At 33.8% G+C, this 11639-nt stretch overlaps 1 protein-coding gene across 2 annotated transcripts in view; it reads right to left on the bottom strand.

The window, feature by feature from the left end:
- SREK1IP1 (SREK1 interacting protein 1) overlaps positions 1–11639 on the bottom strand; it is a 51663-nt gene that overhangs the window by 6452 nt on the left and 33572 nt on the right. For both annotated transcript variants that reach the window (XM_002744951.7, XM_054252230.2), the window contains one exon: positions 2991–3063. In XM_002744951.7, coding sequence (XP_002744997.4) covers positions 2991–3063 — 73 coding nt within the window. The remainder of the gene's footprint in view (positions 1–2990; positions 3064–11639) is intronic.

The following is an 11639-nucleotide window of genomic DNA, read 5'->3' as shown; positions in this document are numbered from 1 at the left end:
CTATGGATAATAATACATACTGACTGAGAATTACACTTATGACTGATAGATAAATTTAAGTGGGATTTGAACTGCCTTAAATTCTTCTTGGAATAAGGTACAGAGTATAAACATAAACTTAAAATATATTTCATATATTTGCATTGCCTTAAAATGCTGAATTTAGAATTTTTGTTGCTTGGTCACAGAAGCTGACAAAACTAGTATCTCTATTCCACTCAATTCTAGTAATGAGTTTTAAATTCAGTAAGGATGAAATTATTTTTCTGTGACTTTTGGTTTTTTATGCAGTCATAACATTCAAAATCTTAAACGGCAAACAAAGTGGCATACACCAAGCCTTATTATATTCACTTGTGTATGTAATAACCTAGCATATTCTCTTAAGAGTGCCTCAAAAGTTGCAATTCTCTATTTTAAAAGGGCTCTAATTGTACCTTCATATGAATGAATGAAAGCTGAGAGTCAGCAAAATAAAAGCAATTTGGCAATTATTCTGATTTTTTAAGTACTTGGTCCCTCTAGATGCAGAGTGATACAGATGAATACTTGCATTACAAAATCATTTTCATTAGTTACAAAAGGATGCTTTTATGCTATATATAAATGAAAAAGGATGAGTTATCATTATGCTTTTGAAAAATATTACTCTAATACTAAATTGGAAACATTGGTTGAATTCCTTCCTCTAATACTAAAAAAAAAAAGAAAAAGAAAAACAGAAAAAACAATTTTTTAAGATCTTAAAGAGATGTGCAACATTCTACCTATACCCAAACTCAAAATATGAGTGACAACACAGAAACTGAGTTAATTTAAAATGTAAAAAAAGGTATCTGAAGAGTTAGTTCAGTGATCTAAATATTAGGAGCTAAAACTCAAACTAAGAAAACCTGAGATGGATATAAAGAAGGTGCCAATGTAAATTTCAGGAGACTACAGGGCTCCCAGGCTATCCTGTGTCTGTATAGTGGCTTGTGTGACTTCTTTGACTGCCTTCCTCCTTTAGTGACTCCAAGTTTTCCTCTATTTTTGTAAAGCTGTGTTCCTTTTTCCTCCTTGTCTACTTACTTAGACTTCTGACCATCTGCTAAAGCTTATTTTCTCATGTATTCTCCTGCTCCCCTGCCTCTTCAATTCTGTTATTCTCAAAGTTTATCTATTAAAGACCCTGCTTTACTTGACCTCTGGATTCTGACTAAAGCTTCTTCTCTGCCTGCACTTTTTTCTTTGTTTTTTTTTTTTTTTTTGGTTTTGGAGTCTCATTTTTAATGCAAAATTTTAGGCTGTGGCATAGTGACACTTTCAGGTGGTACTATCTCTGCTAAGGGTGCATAGAAAAGGTAATTGATTTTAAGGTTTGTGATACTCAAGGTAAAGAGGCCCAAGTAAGTAATCTGTTACTATAAAAGAAGTATACAGATATACCTCAACTGACAATGGGGTTACAGCCTGATAAATCTATCTTAAGCTGAAAATACACAAAATACACCTAACCTACTGAACATCATAGCTTGACCTGGCCAACCTTAAACATGCTCAGAACACTTATATTAGCCTCTAATTGGGCAAAATCATATAACACACAGCTTATTTTATAATAAAGCATTGAATAGCTCATGCAATTTATTGAATACTATCCTGAAAGTGAAAAACAGAATGGCTGTATGGGCACTTGAAGTACATTTCTACTACACCATCATAAAGTTGAAAGATCATATCGAACCACATAAATTGAGAACTATCTGTATTAGAATCTGGAAGACTATTAGATAACCTCATGTTTCCTATAAGCAATCCATCTTGCTGTACTAGAACAAATGATTTAATATGTTAACAAAATCCTGAGCTCTACGTTCCTATCTGTTTTTATATTAATATTAGTTAACTCCTGATACTTGAAAGTAGGCAACTTTTCCAAGGTATAAGATACCTGAAATGTTAAAATACATGTATTAAATGCTCTATAAAAACTACAAAGTGACAGTCCCTGGTTTCTATAACCTATTCTGTATGAGAACTTTGTCTAAACTAGAAATAATTATGGTGAAGAGCGTTAAAAAAAAGCCTGTATGTGCAAATTTATGCTAGTATGAATGAAACTACATTCATTAACAAGAGAAGTAGCCACTTACTACTTTTAATAATTTCTTTAACCAGTTAGTTATTAAAAGAGTTAATAGTAAAAATACACAGGTGGCTGAAGACCTGAAGAAACTTGGGATGCTAAAAATTCCTTCAGGTCTTTCACAAGTCTCATCAGCCACCATATACATATATATATATTACATATATATGCCACATATACATATATCATATATATATGAACTTATCCTGCAAGGTATGTATATATAAATGTAAATATAAATGTGTATGTGTGTATGTGCATATATATATGTATGGATGTGCATATATATACATACACACACATATAAATAAATAAATATATATATATGGGGAGGTCTTGCTGTGTTGCCCAGGCTGGAGTATAGTGGTGTGATCACATCTCCTGGGCTCAAGCAATCCTCCCACCTCAGCCTCCCATGTAGCTGGGACCACACGTACATGGCACCACACTTGGATAATTTTTCTTTTCTTTTTGCAGAGACGAGATCTCACTATGTTGCCCAAGCCTGTCTCAAACTCCTGGGCCCAAGCCATCCTCCCACTTTGACCTCTCAAAGTGCTGGGACTAAAGGCATGAACCATCACACCTGCACAGCATGACAAGTTCTATTAGATTGTATTAATAAGTTAATTTATTAGCCATGGTAATATTACAAGAATACAAATATTTTTGTCAACTTCATGTATATGAGGACAAAATATATATTAAGAGTTTAAACATAATTGAAAGCTTTCCAATTGAAAGCTTACTTGAAGAAAAAAATATTAAATTAACTACATTACACACACACACACAAATTTTATAAACCATCCGAAACTCATAGTCTTGCTTTACTGTTTTTAAAAATGTTGTTAAAAAATACCTTTTCCTTTTTTTTTTCAACTTGATTTTTTCTTTGATTTTTTCTTTTTTCTTTTCCTCTTCTTCATTTATTTCTGTGGGGGAGAGGTGAGAGACAAACATCAGGTCATCATGAGTCTATACATTAATATGGTATGTATACATGTTAAAATTTTAGCTGTTGGTGAATTTCACTGGTTAGGATATTATACTTCTTTTGTAATAATTTTCTCCTTTCTTATTTTTATCCATTAAAAACCTCATAAAAGTGTTAAACGTTTTTTGTGAACATTTCAAATACTAAGTGCATCAAGTAAAAAAATTTAAGTACCCCACTTCGAATTCCCAGAGGAAATCAATGCCAGTGGTTTGATGGGTATCATTCAGGCCTTCAAAAGCAGAAGACTACAACAGGGCACAGTTTTAAAATTTTCTTTTGCAACAAAATTAGGATCATGTAATACGTATTATTCTCTAATTTGTTTTTTAAATGCACTATTTGGTGTGTATTCTTCTAGGCATTCTTTATATAAAACCAAATATACACATATTTACTCATATACACAGCTGCATACAAGCTCCAAGTATTTTTTTTTGCCTTTGAAAAATGTACTGTCACATATATTTTGCAGCTAATTTTTTTTCACTTAACATAGCCGATGTCTACCTTTGTCATTAAACATATATCAGCATCATTATTAAACACAGAAGAGTGGTCCCACGAACCACAATTTATCAATTTCTACTCTCATTTTTAGAAACAATAAGCAGTGGAAATCCTTGTACTTATACCTTCATACATATAAGAAGTATTTCTGGGTGACAGAACTTGTTTACATATATTTAAAAAATAATTAATACATTTAATTTTACTTTAATAGAAGAAAATTAAAATATAATTCAAGAAATAGCTTTCCTACAAGAAAGATTATTTCTCAAAGAGCTATCTAAAGAAAAAAGACTATAAAAAATTAAGAATTTGGAGCTTTTTTTAACATTATATTTCAAATTTACATAGTATCAATTCACTCCTTGCTTTATATAAAAGATGACAAAATTAGCTTTTGCATTTTTCACTTCTTGACACTAAACCTTCCAATTTTTAGGCTTAATTATTTATCTATTTTCAAGGTTGTAAACATTTTGATATATCTCTGTATATTCCAAATTTATATATTTTCTAATTATAAAAGCAATGTACATTCAAGGTAGAGACTTAGTAGGTTACAGAATGAAAGTATAGATAAGAGAATTAAGTTTTGCTATTTGGACTGCCTTTTAGTAGCCAGGAAGCCTTGGGGTTATTTGGCAAGGTACAGAATAGAGATCAGTTTGTCTCATAAAATCCTAGGAGATTTTACTGACCACTCTTTCATTCATTTAACAAATATTTACTAAATGCTTATGTGTCAGGTACTGTGCTATGTACTGGCTCTTTGCTGTCCATGATCCTTGCCCACAGGGAACTTATAGTTAAGTGGTGAGAAAGAAAATGAACAGGCAAAGATTGCATTCTAAGTGAAGAGCAAGGATAGTACATGTCAAGAAGAGGAAATTGGTGCCAAGGCTCCAAGGCAAAAAGAGTTTGGTGTGTTCTGGAAACTAAAAAGAGGTTGTTGTGGATTTCAGAAAGGGAGAGGTAACTACGAATAAGAATGAATATGAACGAGAACAGATGAACAATATCATAAATACATGGAGAATATCTTGAAATGAGACACCAGAGAGGTAAGCAGGAACTTGCTTCTTCAAGACCATGAAGGCAACAGTAAGGATTTTATATTCTAAGTGAGATGGACTGTGTGATCAGCAGATTTACATGGCAAATGAATTGGAAAGGGCTAAGGGGAAAAGGCAGGGGAATAATAAAGTAACTGGAGTAATCCAGGCCAGAGATAGTGGTATCCTGAATAAAGGCAGTGGAGGTGGTATGTGTGTGTGAAGGATGATGGAACCAAAGAATCAAGGATGACCTCCAAGTTTTTAGCAGTGCCACTTATTAAAATGTGGATTGGTGGGGAGTGCGTTGGAGACTGGAGGACAATTGTGGGTGGGGAGTAAAGACTTCAATTTTAGACACACGAGATCTAAAAGACCTGTTTCACGTCCAAGTAGGTAACTGAAGTAGGCAGTTTGGTATGTAATTCTGAAGTTTAGAGAGAAGTCTGGACACACACCACTGATCAGCTTATAGATAGCATTTAAAACTATGGGGATTAAATGGAGTCATTAGGTAAAAGAATGATGAGAAAAAAATACAGGGAGTAAAACCCAGGAAGATCATTTTCATCTTAAGGGATTCCAACATTTACGGGCTGAGAAGAGCAAGAAGAGGAGCTATCAAAAAGACTGAGAAAGAAGGGCCACAGGGTTGGAAGAATACCAAGAGAACCAAGTAGGAGTGTTAAAGAGGAAAAGGGCCACCTACCAAGTAATACCTAAATGCCAAGCAGATTGTGGATATCAAATGTCAAATAGATTTGGCAAAAGTAATTCAGGACCTTGACAAGTGGACTGAAAAACAAATGGAAATAAAAATGTACAGACAGTAAGAATACCTTTTACGAGAAGTTTAGCTAAGAAGCAGCAGAGAAATGGGCTGTTAGCTAGAGGGATGCAAAGGATCTAGGGGAGAAAGATGGGAAAAATGAGAAAACAAGTTGATGCTTTTTGAAATGATGATGCAAAGAGGGGATAACTGAAGGAACAAAGTTCTTTAAAAAAAAGAATTCTTAGCAATTATAGTAGAACACACCATTAAAAGAAGGGACGGTCCTTCCACTTTAATTGAAGGAAAGAAAAGAAAGATGGACATCTATGCAAATTTGTGGATTCAGTGATTAGAAGCTGAGATGCTCTCATTTAGTGTCTTCTATTTTGTCAATGAAAGAGGGAGTCATTAGCTGAAGGCGTAATGGAGAAGTGGAAAGTTTGAAGACTGGGGGAAAGGTATAAAATAAGTACGGAAAGTGAACTTGCAAAAATAAATGCAAGCTGAGATTAGGGATCATGAATTTATAGAAACACAAGTCTGCCTCTTCACCTTTACACTGCTGTAAGGGGATCAGCATGGAGAAGGCAAAGAGAGGTTCATCCATATTTGGGGTTTTGCTAGATAACAGTAAAAGATAAAGAAAGGCATAAGGGAGTTAAAGATATTTGCAAAAGAATAATTGTGATCATGTATGATGGAATCTAAGCTAGATAAGGGGAAGACTAACTCAATGAAAGTGGTGGGTCAAGAGCCTGAGGGTCTTTACATTAAATAAACCGGAAAGATAAGAACTTGGAGTTAAAGCATAAAGTGTATGACATTCATTTTGAATTCTGAGAACATGGTTCAAGGTGTAATCATGGAAATGTGTGGCTGAGGTGAAGAGACAAAAGGTAATTTTCAATGATACGGTCAAGAAGATGAGGCAGGATGTTGGCAGGTCATTCACAGGTCATCTAAGAAAGTCTCTAAGAACAATGAGAGGACTTGAGATGAAAAATAAAACAGTTCAGAGTTTGAGGCTGGAGGACTGCTTGAAGCCCAGAGTCTGAAACCAGCCTGGTCAACGTGGTGACACCATGTCCTTACAAAAGAAAAAAAAAAATCTGCCAAGCATGGTGGCACGTGCCTGTAGTCTCAGTTACAGTGGAGGCTGAGGCAGAGGACTGCTTGAGCCCAGGAGTTTGAGGCTGCAGTGATTTATGAAGCCATGATTGCATTATTGTACTTGAGCCTAGACAACAGAGACCTTGTCTCAAAAAAAAAAAGGACCGAGGTCTTCAAATAATTGTGAGGAATGGCTTGAACTAGATATATGAAGATAATAAAAACAGGAAGAAGCAGGAAAGACGAATGACAGGAGCCTCAAAAGGGCATTTTGCTAAGATAATATGTTGATGATCTCTTGAACATATAAAAACCATGAGTTATTAAAGAAAATCAGTGAGAAGTATGTAGTTCAGACAACTAAAAATGTAATTAAGAAAAGCAAAAAAAAAGTCCAGACCAAAGATAAAATGTATTAAGAAGGAAAGCAGTCTTGAAATTTAAAGGACTATTTTTAATGCCTTCTCGCTCTCAGTTACGTCTCTTCCTTTCTGGGTGTGGCGTTGGCCACTTCTTTCTTGAGTGCTATCAGCTAAGGTGTCAATAGTTGGGATAGTAAGTGGAAAAAAATGATAAAAAGCAAAGTGAAGCAAAACAGGATGGGGGAAATAAAGCATTTTTTAAAAACCACATCAAAGGATAATGTACATTTGAAGACTCAGAAATTCTATAAATAAGTACTATAGATTACTAATCTCTATTTCTAGTATCTAGGATTTTGTCAGTTATAGCAGCAGCTTTTTAGAAGACTAGTCAATGCCATTTGTCCTGAAAAACTTCTCTTCATTATGAGAGAAGTACTAAAACAATGCAAGTGATGAAATGATGGGAGAGATTCTATACTATCTAAGCGTTAAAAAAAAAAATAGGATTTTTGAAGCTTACCTATTTCAAACATGAAATACTTGGGAATGATAAAACACTCTATCAGCTCAGGTTCCTATTTGCAAATGACATGACAATTTACACAGATATTCCTAAGGGGTCTACAAAAATCTAGAATTAGTGAGTTCAGCAAGAAGCAAAAATAAACATACAATAACCAGTTTATTTTTATTAGCAACAAACATGCAGAGAACAAAATTAAAGATACAATATCATTTATAATTTTACAAAAAAAAGTTTGTAAAACATGTATAGGACTTATATGCTGAAGAATACACAGTGCTGATGAAAGAAATCCAAGTTCTAAATAAACAAAGAGACATACCAGAACAACAAAGTAATGATATCCATTCTCCCCAGACTGATATACAAGTTTAATGCAATTCCTATTCAGAATCCTAGCAAGGCTTTCTGTAAATATAAATGTGAGTCTAAAATTTTTATGGAAATGAAAAGGAACTAAAATAGCTTGAACAATTTTGTTGAAGAATAAAGTGGGAAGAATTAGTATCCCCATTCAATACTTATTTTATGGCTATATTAATAAAGACTATGTGGTATTAGTGGAGGCAAAGACACATTGATCAGTGAAACAGCACAGAGAATCCAGAAAAAAACACACAAAATATAACCAACTAATTTTTTTTGAAAAAATAAAAAAAAAAAAAGCAATTTAATGTGGGAAAGACAGCCTTTTAAAGAAATGATGTTGAAACAACCAAACACCCACAGGCAAAATAAATCAAGCCTCACTGCTTACATAAAAAAATCAACTCAAAATTGGTCATGGACTTAAATATAAAATTAAAACCATAAAACTTTTAGAAAAAAATATAAGAGCACTTTTCAGATCTAGGCATAGGCAAAGAATTCTTATACTTGACATCAAAAGCAGTCTATAAAAGGAAAAACTGATAAATTAGACTTCATCAAAATTAAAAACTACTGCTTTGTGAAAGACCTGGTAAGAGGATAAAAAAGACAATGCCATACTGGTAGTAAATATTTTCAAAACAGGTATCTGACAAAGGACTAGTGTCTAGAATGGTATAAAGAATATCAACATGTGTAAAGAACATATAAAATATACACATGTACCTGCACATACATACGCAAACATATATGTATGTACAGATTATTTATATATATATTACATACATACATATATATACATATAATTCAACATTCAACAGTAATGAAAAGATGTATAACATCATTAGCCATTAGGAAAATGTAAATTAAAATACAATGGGCTATAACTACACACGTGTTAGAGTGCTAAGCACCGCAGGCTGGTGACAACACCAAATGCTGGTCACTCATATGTTTCTGGCTGGGATGTAAAATGGTACAGCCATTCAAGAGTTTGAGAGTTTATTAAGAAAGAAAACATACAACTACCATAACAATCTAACAATTTTACTCTGGGGTATATGTCTTATAGAAATACTTATGTTCACCCAAATCCTGTTTATAGCAGTTTTATTAATAACCCCAAAATGACAACAATCCAGTATTTCTTTAACTTCCCTCAATAATATTTTATAAAATGTTTCAACCTTGTGTATCTTTCGTCAGATTTATTCTTAGTATTTTATTTTTTATGCTAGCGTAAAAGATATCTATAAAATTTTAACTTCTGATTATTCCTTGCCAGTGTACAGAAACACAATTGATTTCTGCTAACTGATCTTGTGTCTTGCAACTTTGCTAAACAGTTATTTGTTCTAGAATAACTGTGTTTATTTGGTAGATTCCATAGAATCTTCTACATAGATGATCACTTCATCTGCAAACAAAGACAGTTTTTAACTCTTTCCTGAAATCTGAATGCCCTTGATTTATTTTTCTTACCTTAGTGCAGTGGCTAGAATCTCCAGCAGGATGTTGAGTAGAAGTGGTATGAGTGGACATATTTGCCTTGCTTCTTATGTTATGGAAAGCCTTCAGTCTTTGCCATTAAGTATGATGTAACATTTTGGTTTACAGATTTTGCATGAAGTTAAGGAAGTTCTCTTCTATCTTTAATGGGCTCAGAATTTTTTATCAGAAGTATATGATGGACTTGCTCAAATAATTTTTCTTAAAATATTGTAACAATAAGAAAGGGTTTTCTTTTTAGTCTCTTAAGTATCATGAATTACACTAACTTTTGAATACAAAACAAATGTTGCATTCCTGAAATAAAACCAACTTAGTCATGACATATATCTGGGTTCAATTTGCTAAAATTTTCTTAAGAATTTTTACATCTATATTAATGTGTCTCATTTTTCTTGTAATATCCTAATCTGGTTTTGTTATAAGGGTAATGCTGATCTTAAAAATTGAGTTGATAAATACTCTCCTACCTTCAATTTTTTTTTTTTTGAGACAGAGTCTTGCTTTGTCTTCCAGGCTGAAATGCAATGACATAGTCTCAGCTCACTGCAACCTCCACTTCCCTGGGTTGAAGTGATTCTCCTGCCTCAGCCTCCTGAGTAGCTGATTTGTGTACAAATTGTATTATTTCTCCTTAAATGTTTTCTCATAAGAGAAGGCACTGGGCATCAAATTTGTTGAAAGTTTTAAACTAAACATTTAACCTAAGAGATGCAGGGGCAGTCTTCCTATTTTATCTATCTCTTCTTCAAACTTTTGCTGGTTTGTATCTTTCAAGTAATTTGTCCATTATATCTAAGTTATGCAATTTACTGGAATAAAGTTCTTTAAAATATTCCCTTCGTCCTTTTATATCCATATGATCTGCAGTATTGTCAATTCTCTCATTTCTGATATTAATAATATTGCTTTTTCTTTTCTTTTAAAAAATCTCATTAGTTTGGATAGTAATTTTTCAGTTTATGGACCTTCTCAAATAACCAGTTTTTGGTTTTACTGATTTTCTATAGTTTTTTTTTTTTTCATTTCATTGATTCACCTCTTATCTTTATTATTCGCTTTCTTCTGCTTACTGTGGATTTAATTTGTTCTTCCTGCCAGTTTGTTAAGGTAGAAGTTGAAGTCATACATTTGAGACTTTTCTTTTTTTCTAATACAAGAATTAGTACTATAAGTTTGTCTCTAAGTACTACTTTGGGGGCATACCACAAATGTGGCATTTACTTTCATTCACTTAAAATTACTTTCTAACTTTCTTTTGCTCTTTTGTTGTTGTTGTTGACTCAATAGACTATTTACAATTATGTTAAACTACAAACATTTGGGAATTTTCCAGGTAGCTTTCTCCTATGGATTTCTCTTTTAATTTCCTTGTGGTTAGAGCACATACTTTATATGACATGAATCCTTTAAAATCTACTAAGATTTATTTTACAGTAGAAAAGAAGGTCTATCCCTTTAATTTTTTGAAACAGTATCTAATCTTGCTCTCTTGCCCAGGCTGGAGTGCAATGGCAGGATCTCAGCTCACTGCAACCTCAACCTCCTGGGTTCAAGCAATTCTCCTGCCTCCTGAGTAGATTGGATTTACAGGTGTGTGCCACCACGCCCAGCTAATTTTTGTATTTTTTTGTAGAGACAAGGTATCCTCATGTTGGCCAAGCTGGTCTCAAACTCCTGACCTCAGGTGATCCTCCTGCCTCAGCCTCCCCAAAAGCTGGGATTACAGGTGTAAACCACCACGCCCAGCCCAGAATAAGGTCTATCTTGATAGGTAATCCACGTGTACTTGAAAAACAGTATATTTTGCTGTTGTTGGGTGAGGAGTTACATAAATGTTAATAGGTCAAGCTGGCTGATAGTGTTACTCAAGTCTTCCACGTCCTCAAAGATTTACTGTCTCCTTGTGCGACTAGTTATTGAAAAGGTGTTGAGATCTCTGGCTACAATTGCAAATTCATCTATCTATAAGAATTTTGCTTTATGTTTATACAGGGATTTGTTTCAGATATTTGTTATTAGATGTATAAACAAAATTTCTTTTATTTTATTTTTGAGATGGAGTCTCACTCTGTTTCCCAGGCTGGAGTGCAGTGGCATGATGTCAGCTCACTGCAACCTCCGCCTCCCAGGTTCAAGCAATTCTCCTGCCTCAGCCTCCTGAGTTGCTGGGATTATAGGCACATGTCACCATGCCTGGCTCATTTTTTGTATTTTTAGTAGAGATGGGGTCTCGCAATGTTGACCAGGCTGGTCTTAAACTCCTGACCTCAAGTGATCCGCCCACCTCAGTCTCCCAAAGTG

Source organism: Callithrix jacchus, chromosome 2 (genome assembly GCF_049354715.1).
Source record: "Callithrix jacchus isolate 240 chromosome 2, calJac240_pri, whole genome shotgun sequence".
Lineage (NCBI taxonomy): Eukaryota > Metazoa > Chordata > Mammalia > Primates > Cebidae > Callithrix > Callithrix jacchus.
Note: the sequence above shows the minus strand (reverse complement) of the source record. Positions and strands in the feature narration are given on the sequence as shown.